The following is a 15,297-nucleotide window of genomic DNA, read 5'->3' on the forward strand; positions in this document are numbered from 1 at the left end:
GCAGTCTGGGAAGGGTTAAATGATCACTGATCACACATTTTATATATTTTTTTTTCTTCAGATATAAAAGCAGATAAAAATGATCCCTGGAGCGCAGGCCAGACATCACCAGCAGGCCCCCACATCCCCTGCCCTCTGAACACAGGCCGGACCCCGCAACGCCCTTTAGCCTCTGAGTACAGCCCCCCCATGTCCTCCGCACAAAGGCCGGACCCCGCACCGCCCTCTTTACTTTCTGAGCACAGGCCCCCCGTCATGTCCTCCGCACAAAGGCCAGACCCCGCACCGCCCCCTATAGTTTCTGAGCACAGGCCCCCCGTCATGTCCTCCGCACAAAGGCCGGACCCCGCCCCGCCCCCTTTAGCTTCAGAGCACAGGCCCCCCGTCATGTCCTCCGCACAAAGGCCAGACCCCGCACCGCCCCCTTTAGTTTCTGAGCACAGGCCCCCCCTCATGTCCTCCACACAAAGGCCAGACCCCGCACCGCCCCCTTTAGTTTCTGAGCACAGGCCCCCCCTCATGTCCTCCGCACAAAGGCCAGACCCCGCACCGCCCCCTTTAGTTTCAGAGCACAGGCCCCCCGTCATGTCCTCCACACAAAGGCCAGACCCCGCACCGCCCCCTTTAGTTTCTGAGCACAGGCCCCCCCTCATGTCCTCCACACAAAGGCCAGACCCCGCACCGCCCCCTTTAGTTTCTGAGCACAGGCCCCCCCTCATGTCCTCCACACAAAGGCCGGACCCCGCCCCGCCCCCTTTAGTTTCTGAGCACAGGCCCCCCCTCATGTCCTCCACACAAAGGCCAGACCCCACACCGCCCCCTTTCGTTTCTGAGCACAGGTGTTCCCCCCCAAACACAGGCTGGACCCCTTTAGCCTCTGAGCGCAGGCCAGATACATGGCCGCCCCTGCCTGCACATCCTCTGGCCTCCGCACCCAGGTCGGACCCCATAAATACTGAGGATTTAGAAAAATAAAACAATCTGTCTTCAATTCCTTGATAAAATTCTGTGTCTCCGCCTGGTGGGAGATGGACCCCCGCCCCTGTATAACAGTATCAGAGTGAGCATGTCCTCTCATCAAATTAAGTGCAAAACGCTCTCCCCCAAGGGGCCACAACACAGGCCCCAGATACGAGGCTCTGAGCCCCGGGCAGGAGGAACACTGCACCCCCGCTCCTGCACACAAGCACGAGACGGTCGTGAGGGGGAAAGAACCGATATCAAATAACAAGTGAAAGGCATCAATAATAAATAAGTGGTGCAGTCTCTGGTGCAGCAGCAGCAGCCGCAGTCTCCTGTGCAGCAGTCTCTGGTGCAGCAGCAGCAGCCGCAGTCTCCTGTGCAGCAGTCTCTGGTGCAGCAGCAGCCGCAGTCTCCTGTGCAGCAGTCTCTGGTGCAGCAGCAGCCGCAGTCTCCTGTGCAGCAGTCTCTGGTGCAGCAGAAGCGGCGGCCGCAGTCTCCTGTGTAGCAGTCTCTGGCGCAGCAGCAGCAGCGGCGGCCACAGTCTCCTGTGCAGCAGCGGCCGCAGTCTCCTGTGCAGCAGGCTGTCGATCAGCGGCCGCAGTCTCCTGTGCAGCAGGCTGTCGAGCAGCGGCCGTCACTCGTTCTTGCTGTTGTGCGATGTCTCCAGGTTCACCACTTGGAGCTCCGTCAGGTTACTGCTGCTGCCAGACTGCTGCCCGATCAACGCCATCTGGTGGACAAAACAAAAACTACAGATCAGACGCAGCACTCAGCAAGCGGCTCTAGGGGGCAGCACAAGGCGGTAGACCAACCTGGTGAAGAGACACTGCAGAGACGGGAATCTGGACAGTGCCGGACGGCGCAGTGAGGAAAACCTGCTGCACGCCACCTGCGGAGAAAGAAGAGTCAGGGGCACACATGCACCACAAGTCCCACCAGAGCAGGTAACACCCCCCCCCCCCATCACATGGCAGTCCGCCTTACCCTGGTCCTGGGAGTGGGACACCTGCATCGGGGGGCCCGAGGAGAAGGCATTGAGCACGGCCAGGCTCCCATCTGCCAATCCCTGAGTGGGAGCGTACATGACGGCGTGCGGGCTGGGGTACATCATGTGGCCGCTGACGGTGGTGGGCACTGAGGAGGTCATGATGGCAGCAGGGAGGGTCACTGACGGAAGAGACGGTGGCATGAGATCAGAGGCCGTGGTATGGCACACAGCCGTGCCCGCAGGCGGCAGCCGCGCCCGCCGCTCACCTGTTCCGCTTGATGACGTCTGCACCAGGTCAGAGCTGCTGTCGCTGGACGGAGACGCCTGGGTGGCGGGGTGCACCTGGATGGCCTGCACCGGCACCTGCTGAGCGACGGCGCCCCCTGCTGGAGAGGAGATTTCATCACCTGATGACCACGATTGAAGGGTTAGAGGGTGATGGCAGAAGACTTACCAGACATCAGCGTAAAACCCGTGGGGAGCTGCATGAGACCCCCCGAGCTCATGGCCCCACCCTCCGTCTTCAGGATCGTCCCGTTGGCGCTGGTGACAGGTGCCAGGTAGTTGGTGATGGGGAAGGAGTGGCCGCTGGTGACCTGCATGGAGGTGGAGGTGGTCGGGGCGGTCTGGATGCTGGAAGTGCCGGGAAGGTTGGATACGGTGAACGCCGGCTTCAGAGAGTCCTGGGGGAGAGAAGCAGAATTGTAAGCATTGTTCAGTGCAGAGGTCACTGCAGGGGAGGAGGTGAGCTGTGGCCTCTATTACTGTGCGGGGGGGAAGACGAAGAGGGGGGGTGAGCTGGAACCTTCATCACTGTGCGGGGGGGGGGGGGGTGAGCTGGAACCTCTATCACTGTGCGGGGGGGAAGACGACGAGGGGGGGGGGGGTGAGCTGGAACCTTCATCACTGTGCGGGGGGGGGGGGGGGGTGAGCTGGAACCTCTATCACTGTGCGGGGGGGAGACGACGAGGGGGGGGGGGGTGAGCTGGAACCTTCATCACTGTGCGGGAGGAAGACGAAGAGGGGGGGGGTGAGCTGGAACCTCTATCACTGTGCGGGGGGGAAGAAGAAGAGGGGGGGGGGGTGAGCTGGAACCTCCATCACTGTGCGGGGGGAAGACGAAGAGGGGGGGGTGAGCTGGAACCTCTATCACTGTGCGGGGGGGGGGGGGGGGGGAGGGGGTGAGCTGGAACCTCCATCACTGTGCGGGGGGGGGAGACGAAGAGGGGGGTGAGCTGGAACCTCCATCACTGTGCGGGGAGGGAAGAGAGGTGAGCTGTGACCTCTATCACTGTGGAGGGAGGGGGGAGATGAGCTGTGACCTCTATCACTGTGCGGGGGGGGTAAGAGGTGAGCTGTGGCCTCTATCACTGTGCGGGGGTAAGACGAAGAGGGGGGGTGAGCTGGAACCTCTATCACTGTGCGGGGGGGGAGACGAAGAGGGGGGGTGAGCTGGAACCTCCATCACTGTGCGTGGGGGAGACTAAGAGGGGGGGTGAGCTGGAACCTCCATCACTTTGCGGGGGAAAGACGAAAAGGGGGGGTGAGCTGGAACCTCCATCACTGTGCGTGGGGGAGACTAAGGGGGGGGGGGGGGGTGAGCCGGAACCTCCATCACTGTGCGGGGGAAAGACGAAGAGGGGGGGTGAGCTGGAACCTCCATCACTGTGCGTGGGGGAGACTAAGAGGGGGGGTGAGCTGGAACCTCCATCACTGTGCGTGGGGGAGACTAAGAGGGGGGGTGAGCTGGAACCTCTATCACTGTGCGGTGGGGAGACGAAGGGGGGGGGGGGTGAGCTGGAACCTCTATCACTGTGCGGTGGGGAGACGAAGGGGGGGTGAGCCGGAACCTCCATCACTGTGCGTGGGGGAGACTAAGAGGGGGGGGGGGGGTGAGCCGGAACCTCCATCACTGTGCGTGGGGGAGCCGAAGAGGGGGCGGGGGTGTGAGCTGGAACCTCTATCACTGTGCGGTGGGGAGACGAAGGGGGGGGTGAGCTGGAACCTCTATCACTGTGCGGGGGAAAGACGAAGAGGGGGGGTGAGCTGGAACCTCCATCACTGTGCGTGGGGGAGACGAGGAGGGGGGGGGGTGAGCTGCAACCTCCATCACTGTGCGTGGGGGAGACGAAGGGGGGGGGGGGTGAGCTGGAACCTCCATTACTGTGCGGGGGAAAGACGAAGGGGGGGGGGGGGGGGGAGCTGGAACCTCCATCACTGTGCGTGGGGGAGACTAAGAGGGGGGGGGTGAGCTGTGGCCTCTATCACTGTGCGGGGGGGGGGTGAGCTGAAACCTCCATCACTGTGCGTGGGGGAGACTGGGGGGTGAGCTGGAACCTCTATCACTGTGCGGGGGGGGGAGACGAAGAGGGGGGGGGGGGTGAGCTGGAACCTCCATCACTGTGCGGGGAGGAGACGAAGAGGGGGGGTGAGCTGGAACCTCCATCACTGTGCGTGGGGGAGACTGGGGGGTGAGCTGGAACCTCCATCACTGTGCGGGGGGGGGGGGGGGGGAACGAAGAGGGGGGGGGGGTGAGCTGGAACCTCCATCACTGTGCGGGGAGGAGACGAAGAGGGGGGGTGAGCTGGAACCTCCATCACTGTGCGGGGGGGGGGGGAGGGGTGAGCTGTGACCTCTATCACTGTGCGGGGGGGGGGGGGAAGAGGTGAGCTGTGACCTCTATCACTGTGCGGGGGGGGGGGGGGGGGGGGGGGGGGGGAGAGGTGAGTTGTGACCTCTATCACTGTGCGCGGGGGAGGTGAGCCGTGACCTCTATTACTGTGCGGGGGGGGGTGAGCTGTGACCTTTAACACTGTGGGAAGGAGGTGAGTGGTGGCATCCATTAATGTGCGGAGGTCACTGTGCCACTCGTCTCCCGTGTGGTTCGGTCTCCATGTGACTATTAAACTGTTCTTCTATGAAGTGCGGCAGAGTGAAACATTCATGGCTGGAATCAATCACAGCCGGAGGAGGAGGCCCGAGACCGGAGTCACAGCTGCCAGGAGGAGGAGGCCCGAGACCGGAGTCACAGCTGCCAGGAGGAGGAGGCCCGAGACCGGAGTCACAGCTGCCAGGAGGAGGAGGCCCGAGACCGGAGTCACAGCTGCCAGGAGGAGGAGGCCCGAGACCGGAGTCACAGCTGCCAGGAGGAGGGGATGAGGGGTGAAGAGGGCTGTCTATAAACCCTCTGCCACGGTCCAACAACTACAGTATTGGAAAACGTGATGGCGATCACGTGAAGTCATTATCGGTCTTTACTCCTCTTTGGTCAGACCTCATCTGGAATACTGTGTACAGTTTTGGGCACATTTTAAAAAAAGACATCGACAAACTGGAGCAAGTTCAGAGAAGAGCGACCAGAATGGTGACTGGTCTGCAAACCATGTCCTATGAGGAACGGTTGCAGGATTTGGGAATGTTTAGCTGCAAAAAAGAAGACGGAGAGGAGACTTAATAGCTGTTTACAACTATCTGAAGGGCTGTCACATTGTAGAAGGATCATCTTTATTCTCATTTTCACAAGGAAAGACGAGAAGCAATGGGATGAAACTGAATGGGAGGAGACACAGATTAGATATTAGAAGACACTGTATGACAGTGAGGAGATCAATGAGTGGAACAGGCGGCCACGAGAGGTGGTGAGTTCTCCTTCAATGGACGTCTTCACACAGAGGCTGGACAGACATCTGTCTGAGATGGATTAGTGACTCCTGCATTGAGCCGGGGGTTGGACACGAGGACCCCGGAGGTCCCCTCCAACTATAACATAAAAAAAGAACGACCTGCCACAACATGCACGCTTGTGTGTGGTGTGGATGTTCAAGACTACAACCCCAGTAGGGGAGGACCCCACAATGATGGGTGTGGAGGCAGGTGGAGAGAACCACTACCAGCTCACACCTGTAATAAAGCCAGGGGGAGCCTGAGCAGTCAGAAGACTCCGCAGGACCCCTGGGGATGAGGCTGGAGCCCCTCAGGTGATATAAGCAGTGTGTGGGGGGCGATTCCCATCAGGAACAAGCCACGCCAGGTTAACTATTGCTGCGCCAACCTCCGGGGGGGGGCAGATATTTTGGTTTAGGCCACTTCCAGCAGCTGGAGGTGTGGGGCCTTTGTCTGATCAGTGCCGGGAAGCCCCCACAGCCCACCCTCAGTCACATGATCCGACATCACAAGGTCACACGTCCAGCACAACCTAAAAATAGAGGAGCAGAGCAGCAGCGAGAACAAGGGGGGGGGACGCACGTCAATAGGGAGCCTGGGGGAGCGCAAGAGCCCAGGTGGGGGGGGGAGGGGCACAAGAGCCCTGGGGGAGGGCACAAGAGCCCAGAGGAGCAAGGGGGGTGCAAGAGCCGGGCTTACTGGTAGGTCTGCACATCCCAACAGCTGCGGAGTGTGGGGGAGGGGCCATCACTGCAGGCTCCTCCCCTCGCTGGGGTGCACACATTCATACACTGGATGCCCTTCCTGACAGGAGGCTGATAGCAGAGAACACTCGCACCAGTCTCCAGCACAACTTCATTCCTGCCACAGAATGTAGAAGCGAACAGCTCAGTGATGTAATGGGGATCCACGCAGCGCCCCCTGCTGCAATCACAGTATCTGGGAGGGTAAAGTCAGCGAAGCAGCATGCAACATGCAACCACCCCCCCCCCACTGCCACACCAAGAACCATGCGACCCCTCACCTCCACTGTCCAAGCCAATCACTATGCGAGTCCCCCAGCAACAATGCCGTTACCCCCTGAATACTGTGGTAGCAGCGCGGGGTGGGCAGTGGACGCGGCGCCCGGGGTGGGCAGTGGACGCGGCGCCCGGGGTGGGCAGTGGACGCGGCGCCCGGGGTGGGCAGCAGTGCTTGCTGACAGCCTGCAGACCCTCCCCCTCCCATACAGAGACAGCTGCGTCTTATAAGGAATGCGGGCTCCTGCCAGCAGCGCTCGGCCGCTCCTTATAAGGCCACGAGGAAGAATCACAATTTTATCAATGAGAAGTGAGCAAGACGGAGCAGCTGAGACCGACAGGACGGAGGACGACCACCTGTCCCTTGTTTGTCCCGACACCATTCTTCACCAGTCACATGGAAGGGGAGGGGAGGCCACTGACCACCGGACGCCCCTCATTACTCACAGCAGCCTACATTATGGCTGAAAACATGCCTGTCCTCTCTGTTATCAGCCAGGCTGGAGGAAGCTACAGGGTCATCTCAGGTCACCGGTGAACAATTATTTCTGAAGACCCCCAGTGATACTGCCCAGCGAAGGGAAACTGTGGCCCGGTCACATGATCCCAGCACCCTCCGCTGGACGAATCGGGATGGGGACGTCCGCTCCTGCAGTCGGGGCACATGGCGGCCAGTCCTGTGATCAAGGCGGCCACGCCAGTCACCTGTGAGGTCAGGGGACATTACAGCTCAGGACCTCAGAGGACCCCGAGAAGTGCAAGACAGACCCCAGCAAGAGCCAATGCTGAGAGGACAGCCAGGGGCCGCAGGAGAGGCTGGGGAGGAAAGCGGGGCCCAACCCTTAACTGAGACCAGACGACAAAATGCACAGCAGCAAACATCACACCAGGAATCGGGATCCGGCCCGAGCCAGCATTGACCTGACAAGGGACTCAGGACTGGACCAACGGAGCGGCGCCAATCAGAAAACAAAGCAATAACAAGGCCAGACAGGAGCAAACCACAGCGCAGGAGCCCGCCCGCTCGCCGACAGGCCTGGCCACACAGCAGGAGCCCAACACTCACACCCATCTCCCCCTCCAAATAAAGGATGGCATGTAGAGATGCCGCCTCCATCAAGCACTTACCTTAGTTTCTCCGCTGCTGTCGGATTCAGACACCTGGTAGGTGAGGTCAGTCTCTTCGAATCCTGTGGCGCTCATGCGTTGGTCAGTGGAGGGGTCCGAGCGAGGGGGGGAGTCCGGAGAGTTCAGACAAGTTTGTATTAATGCTTTCCCCGTCTCGCTGGTTATCATTGGCTGCAGCTTTCTTGTAGCAAAGGTATAGACGTGCCCGGTCTCACTGGCCACCAGCAGCAGGACCTGCGTCCCCGTGAGTGTAGACAACTCATACGCCTGCAGGGAGGAGAAGGAAAGGATTAATCTAGATTGTGAGCCCCGATGGGGACAGCGACGATAATGTATGTAAAGCGCTGCGGAATATGTTAGCGCTATATAAAAATAAAGATTATTATTATTATTGAAGGACCACCCAGGAGAGGACTGCACTGCCCCTTCTACCGACACCACAGAACTGAAGGGCCATTTGCTCCAGGAACTACTGACCAGTGCCCAACCCCCACCCTAAAAGCAGAGAGCAAATAATGACCCCCCATGACCCATCTCAGCACCAGCAGTCAGACTGACCAGCTTAAAACATGGCCTCCCCCACCCAGCTGTTCTCACCTTAAGGCTGCATCTGTTTCTCATCTCAGGGGTCTCCTCACCCCCAGGAGACCAGACACAGAAAACACTAATTATTAAAAGGGACGGAAACTTCAGTGTGGAGGTTATTAGAGGTCAGCAGCAATTTAAGTCCCCCATATTACAGCTACACCAGGATCTCTGCACTGGACATGCAGGTAGTAGTCATGGGGGCAGGGAGGTGTCAAAACTTCTTGTCACTCATCCCATTAATGAACACTACAGTCAGCCTCTGATAACAGAGAGCAAGAGCGTGCACACCGCACTAGACGACTGAAATGGTCCCCCCCCGCAAGGGTCTACTACTCCAAAATCCATGCCCAGAAGAGGGCGCCACATAATAGAACACATATGGGTACCAGTCACAGACCACCACCCCGACTACGCGGATCCCCACCCGGAAAGCCATCCAAGGACAGATCTCCACTAGTGACCATAATTACCCGAGACAGCCTTTGCTTGGAGGACACTCTGAGCTTACTCTGCATTTGTTCCAGGCTCCTTGTGGTCAGAATAGTGATGTCTTGGTCACAGACAGTGGTCGACCCTGTGCTCCGCTCAGCCCAATGTCTGTTGCACTACGACGTCAGTCAAGATTCTCGTGGTACCAGACATTCTTGTAGACCGAGCCGGGACACTGCCGTCATGATGGGGGTCCTCATTGTATTTACTTTCTGAAGCCACCCCGTGTGTCATCTGACCAAAAACAGTCTGAAACCCAAGCAGTGCCAGAGAGATCCTGTGCCTTGAACAGACAACTGTATGGGGTCAAGTCCCTCAAACACCGGTAGGAAAACAAACCCCGCCACCGCAGCCCCCGGAAACACAAACCTAACTAGATACACCAACTCCCCAAATCCAGAGCTGCCGCCCTCTGGGCACATGGCAACTCCCTCCCTAAGGGTATGTGCACACAATCCTTTTTGGCAGCGCTTTGAACGCAGCATACTTGTGCTGCGTCCACAGTGCTGTAGGCAGGTGAATCCGCATGCATGCATTGAACCATTCACCGCATCTTATACATCACACTGATAGAATTTCTCTCCGAAAGGGAGATGAACATGCTGTGGTCTGTGAAGAGGAGCCACATATCAGTCTCCGCGGGTGGTCCGCAGGACCATAGTGGGCATTGGATTTCTACAAATCCATCCTCTATGCTGTAACATCTGGCCGCTGCAGATCTCACCACAGCACAAGTGCGCTGCGTCAATTCCGCAGCGTTTACTGGCCGTCAGCACGCACACTAACACTGTCGGCCCCCTGGGCACAATGTGGCCCTCTCCTCATGATGCAGGTCTTCCTCTTGCTGAAGATTGTGCACCTCTGCAGCCTGCTGGTCACTGCTCGGCCCTCTCCCCGGGTCACTACTCGGCCCTCATCCCGGCCCCCCTCGGACCTTCACCTTCTCCACGATGCCCGTCTTCCTCTTGCTGAACGTCGTGTACCTCCGCAGCCCCTCCTCGGCCCCCGGTTACCTCTCGGCCCTTTCCCCGGCCCCCCGGTCGCCCCTCACCTTCTTCATGATGCCCGTCTTTCTCTTGCTGAATGTCGTGTACCTCCGCAGCCCCTGGTTACCTCTCGGCCCTTTCCTCGGCCCCCCGGTCACCTCTGTCCTTTCCCCGGCCCCCCGGTCGCCCCTCACCTTCTTCATGATGCCCGTCTTCCTCTTGCTGAATGTCGTGTACCTCCGCAGCCCCTCCTCGGCCCCCGGTCACCTCACGGCCCTTTCCCCGGCCCCCCCCGGTCACCCCTCGGACCCTCACCTTCTTCATGATGCCCGTCTTCCTCTTGCTGAACGTCTTGTACCTCCGCAGCCCCTGCTCGGCCCCCGGTTACCTCTCGGCCCTTTCCTCGGCCCCCCGGTCACCTCTCTGTCCTTTCCCCGGCCCCCCCTCACCTTCTTCATGATGCCCGTCTTCCTCTTGCTGAATGTCGTGTACCTCCGCAGCCCCTCCTCAGCCCCCGGTCACCTAGCGGCTCTTTCCCCGACCCCCCGGTCGCCCCTCGGACCCTCACCTTCTTCATGATGCCCGTCTTCCTCTTGCAGAACGTCATGTACCTCCGCAGCCCCTCCTCGGCCCCCGGTCATCTCTCGGCCCTTTCCCCGGTCACCTCTCGGCCCTTTCCCCGGCCCCCCGGTCGCCCCTCACCTTCATGATGCCCGTCTTCCTCTTGCTGAACGTCGTGTACCTCCGCAGCCCCTCCTCGGCTCCCGGTTACCTCTCGGCCCTTTCCTCGGCCCCCCCGGTCACCTCTCGGCCCTTTCCCCGGCCCCCCCGGTCACCTCTCGGCCCTTTCCCCGGCCCCCCCGGTCACCTCTCGGCCCTTTCCCCGGCCCCCCCGGTCACCTCTCGGCCCTTTCCCCGGCCCCCCGGTCACCCCTCAGACCCTCACCTTCTTCATGATGCCCGTCTTCCTCTTGCTGAACGTCTTGTACCTCCGCAGCCCCTCCTCGGCTCCCGGTTACCTCTCGGCCCTTTCCTCGGCCCCCCGGTCACCTCTCGGCCCTTTCCCCGGCCCCCCCTCAGACCCTCACCTTCTTCATGATGCCCGTCTTCCTCTTGCTGAACGTCTTGTACCTCCGCAGCCCCTGCTCGGCCCCCGGTTACCTCTCGGCCCCCCGGTCACCTCTCTGTCCTTTCCCCGGCCCCCCCTCACCTTCTTCATGATGCCCGTCTTCCTCTTGCTGAATGTCGTGTACCTCCGCAGCCCCTCCTCAGCCCCCGGTCACCTAGCGGCTCTTTCCCCGGCCCCCCGGTCGCCCCTCGGACCCTCACCTTCTTCATGATGCCCGTCTTCCTCTTGCAGAACGTCATGTACCTCCGCAGCCCCTCCTCGGCCCCCGGTCATCTCTCGGCCCTTTCCCCGGTCACCTCTCGGCCCTTTCCCCGGCCCCCCGGTCACCCCTCACCTTCTTCATGATGCCCGTCTTCCTCTTGCTGAACGTCGTGTACCTCCGCAGCCCCTCCTCGGCTCCCGGTTACCTCTCGGCCCTTTCCTCGGCCCCCCCGGTCACCTCTCGGCCCTTTCCCCGGCCCCCCCGGTCACCCCTCAGACCCTCTTCTTCATGATGCCCGTCTTCCTCTTGCTGAACGTCTTGTACCTCCGCAGCCCCTCCTCGGCTCCCGGTTACCTCTCGGCCCTTTCCTCGGCCCCCCGGTCACCTCTCGGCCCTTTCCTCGGCCCCCCCTCAGACCCTCACCTTCTTCATGATGCCCATCTTCCTCTTGCTGAACGTCGTGTACCTCCGCAGCCCCTCCTCGGCCCCCCGGTCACCTCTCGGCCCTTTCCTCGGCCCCCCGGTCACCTCTCGGCCCTTTCCTCGGCCCCCCCTCAGACCCTCACCTTCTTCATGATGCCCGTCTTCCTCTTGCTGAACGTTGTGTACCTCCGCAGCCCCTGCTCGGCCCCCAGTTACCTCTCGGCCCTTTCCCCGGCCCCCCGGTCACCTCTCAGCCCTTTCCCCGGGCCCCCCGGACCCTTACCTTCTTCATGATGCCCGTCTTCCTCTTGCTGAACGTCGTGTACCTCCGCAGCCCCTCCTCGGCCCCCCGGTCACCTCTCGGCCCTTTCCTCGGCCCCCCGGTCACCTCTCGGCCCTTTCCTCGGCCCCCCGGTCCCCCCTCAGACCCTCACCTTCTTCATGATGCCCGTCTTCCTCTTGCTGAACGTTGTGTACCTCCGCAGCCCCTGCTCGGCCCCCAGTTACCTCTCGGCCCTTTCCTCGGCCCCCCGGTCACCTCTCGGCCATTTCCCCGGGCCCCCCGGTCGCCCCTCGGACCCTTACCTTCTTCATGATGCCAGTCTTCCTCTTGCTGAACGTTGTGTACCTCCGCAGCCCCTGCTCGGCCCCCAGTTACCTCTCGGCCCTTTCCCCGGCCCCCCGGTCACCTCTCGGCCATTTCCCCGGCCCCCCGGTCACCTCTCGGCCCCTTACCTTCTTCATGATGCCCGTCTTCCTCTTGCTGAACGTCGTGTACCTCCGCAGCTTGTTATCGATGAACTCCATCTTGATCTTGACGCGGCCCCGGGTCTTCTTGCCCGGCTTGGCCCCGGACACGGCTCCGCTGGCCCCCGGGTAGCCTCCAGCCCCTGCCCCGGGAAGCCCCGGCTCCGGGACCCCCAGCTCCAGATCCGTCAGTCCGCGCTTCACGCCCCGGGACACGGCCGGAGCCTCGTCGTCCTCCCCGGAGTCGGAGGTGGCCTCACTGCCGCTGTACACGGCGCCGCCCGGGGCCACCTCAAAGCGCGGCGCCCCCTGCGGCCGCCCCCGGCCCGGAGAGCCGCCGTTCCCTGCCCTGCGCGGCAGCGCCATCCCGGGGCTCCGGCCTAGAGTGGAGCCGTTCCCCGGGGAGGCCCCGGCCTGGCTGGGCAGCATGTCCCGCTCACCGACAGCAGCGGCCGGTGCCTGCGCCCATCAATGCCGGAGCGCGCTGCCGCGGTGTGTCAGGCGCCTACGCCGTCCCGGGCTCTGCAGCTCCCGGCTTCCCCGCGAAACCGCGCCGCGACCAATCACAGCCTGCGCCGCACACTGACAGCAGATCCTTGCGCCGTGCCCGGGACTATTTCCGCTTGTAATACGGCTGCTGCCGCGGCGCACGGATCCCGGGCCGAATAGCAGAACTATTTTCAGCCATATAAAGCGAATCAATGTTTCCTTTTATGGAAAAGCAATTCCTTATATGGTGAGTCACCGCGCGGCACGCTGATTGGCTGGAGCCCGGACACAGGAAACTATTGATTGGATGGCGAACGGATGGAGGCGGGGCATATAGATGTCAGGCATGACGTCAGAGAGCAACGAAACCAGCGGACGGCGAATGTCACAGGAGTCCGACCCGGAGGGGGAAACGTCACGGGGGTCCGGCCCGAGGGGGGAAACGTCACGGGGGTCCGGCCCGAGGGGGGGTAACGTCACGGGGGTCCGGCCCGAGGGGGGAAACGTCACGGGGGTCCGGCCCGAGGGGGGAAAACGTCACCGGGGTCCGACCCGAGGGGGGAAACGTCACGGGGGTCCGGCCCGAGGGGGGAAACGTCACGGGGGTCCGGCCCGAGGGGGGAAACGTCACGGGGGTCCGGCCCGAGGGGGGAAACGTCACGGGGGTCCGGCCCGAGGGGGTAAACGTCACGGGGGTCCGGCCCGAGGGGGGAAACGTCACGGGGGTCCGGCCCGAGGGGGGAAACGTCACGGGGGTCCGGCCCGAGGGGGGAAACGTCACGGGGTCCCGACCCAAGGGGGGGAAAACGTCACCGGGGTCCGACCCGAGGGGGAAACGTCACGGGGATCCGACCCAAGGGGGGAAACGTCACGGGGGTCCGGCCCGAGGGGGGAAACGTCACGGGGGTCCGGCCCGAGGGGGGAAACGTCACGGGGGTCCGGCCCGAGGGGGGAAACGTCACGGGGATCCGACCCGAGAGGGGGAAGCGTCACGGGGGTCCGACCCGAGGGGGGAAACGTCACGGGAGTCCGGCCCGAGGGGGGAAACGTCACGGGGGTCCGGCCCGAGGGGGGAAACGTCACGGGGGTCCGGCCCGAGGGGGGAAACGTCACGGGGGTCCGGCCTGAGGGGGGAAACGTCACGGGGTCCCGACCCAAGGGGGAGAAAACGTCACCGGGGTCCGACCCGAGGGGGAAACGTCACGGGGATCCGACCCGAGGGGGGAAACGTCACGGGGGTCCGGCCTGAGGGGGGAAACGTCACGGGGTCCCGACCCAAGGGGGGGAAAACGTCACCGGGGTCCGACCCGAGGGGGAAACGTCACGGGGATCCGACCCGAGGGGGGGAAACGTCACCGGGGTCCGACCCGAGGGGGAAACGTCACGGGGGTCCGGCCCGAGAGGGGAAACGTCACGGGGGTCCGACCCGAGGGGGGAAACGTCACGGGGGTCCGGCCCGAGGGGGGAAACGTCACGGGGGTCCGGCCTGAGGGGGGAAACGTCACGGGGTCCCGACCCAAGGGGGGGAAAACGTCACCGGGGTCCGACCCGAGGGGGAAACGTCACGGGGATCCGACCCGAGGGGGGGAAACGTCACCGGGGTCCGACCCGAGGGGGAAACGTCACGGGGGTCCGGCCCGAGAGGGGAAACGTCACGGGGGTCCGACCCGAGGGGGGAAACGTCACGGGAGTCCGACCCGAGGGGGGAAACGTCACGGGGATCCGACCCGAGGGGGGAAAACGTCACGGGGGTCCGGCCCGAGAGGGGAAACGTCACGGGGGTCCGGCCCGAGGGGGGAAACGTCACGGGAGTCCGACCCGAGGGGGGAAACGTCACGGGAGTCCGACCCGAGGGGGGAAACGTCACGGGAGTCCGACCCGAGGGGGGGGGAACGTCACGGGAGTCCGACCCGAGGGGGGGGGAACGTCACGGGAGTCCGACCCGAGGGGGGGGGGAAACGTCATGGGGGTCCGACCCGAGGGGGGAAACGTCAAGGGAGTCCGACCCGAGGGGGGAAACGTCACGGGAGTCCGACCCGAGGGGGGGGGAACGTCACGGGAGTCCGACCCGAGGGGGGGGGAACGTCACGGGAGTCCGACCCGAGGGGGGGGGGAAACGTCATGGGGGTCCGACCCGAGGGGGGAAACGTCAAGGGAGTCCGACCCGAGGGGGGAAATGTCACGGGGGTCCGACCCGAGGGGGGAAAATGTCACGGGGGTCCGGCCCGAGGGGGGAAACGTCACGGGAGTCCGACCCGAGGGGGGAAACGTCACGGGAGTCCGACCCGAGGGGGGAAACGTCACGGGAGTCCGACCCGAGGGGGGGGGAACGTCACGGGAGTCCGACCCGAGGGGGGGGGAACGTCACGGGAGTCCGACCCGAGGGGGGGGGGAAACGTCATGGGGGTCCGACCCGAGGGGGGAAACGTCACGGGAGTCCGACCCGAGGGGGGAAACGTCACGGGAGTCCGACCCGAGGGGG

At 62.8% G+C, this 15,297-nt stretch overlaps 1 protein-coding gene across 6 annotated transcripts; it reads right to left on the reverse strand.

Annotated features, from left to right (window-relative positions):
* Positions 1–772: 772 nt before the first annotated feature.
* SRF (serum response factor) lies at positions 773–13,017 on the reverse strand. Of its 6 annotated transcripts, none has more exons than XM_073671582.1 (7): positions 11,289–11,374; positions 7,763–8,029; positions 2,406–2,634; positions 2,218–2,337; positions 1,948–2,130; positions 1,776–1,852; positions 773–1,693 (listed from the first exon to the last, which is right to left on the reverse strand). In XM_073671582.1, the coding sequence occupies exons 1-7, from the start codon at positions 11,295–11,297 to the stop codon at positions 1,598–1,600; spliced, it is 981 nt and encodes a 326-aa protein (XP_073527683.1). In that variant the 5' UTR covers positions 11,298–11,374; the 3' UTR covers positions 773–1,597. The 6 variants fall into 6 exon arrangements, with proteins under 6 accessions (XP_073527683.1, XP_073527685.1, XP_073527684.1 ...); XM_073671584.1 differs by lacking the exon at positions 11,289–11,374 and adding an exon at positions 10,141–10,202; XM_073671583.1 differs by lacking the exon at positions 11,289–11,374 and adding an exon at positions 10,020–10,057.
* Positions 13,018–15,297: the final 2,280 nt, after the last annotated feature.

Source organism: Phyllobates terribilis, unplaced genomic scaffold (genome assembly GCF_046119375.1).
Source record: "Phyllobates terribilis strain yellow unplaced genomic scaffold, ASM4611937v1 Scaffold_3__8_contigs__length_932513732, whole genome shotgun sequence".
NCBI classification, from domain to species: Eukaryota; Metazoa; Chordata; class Amphibia; order Anura; family Dendrobatidae; genus Phyllobates; species Phyllobates terribilis.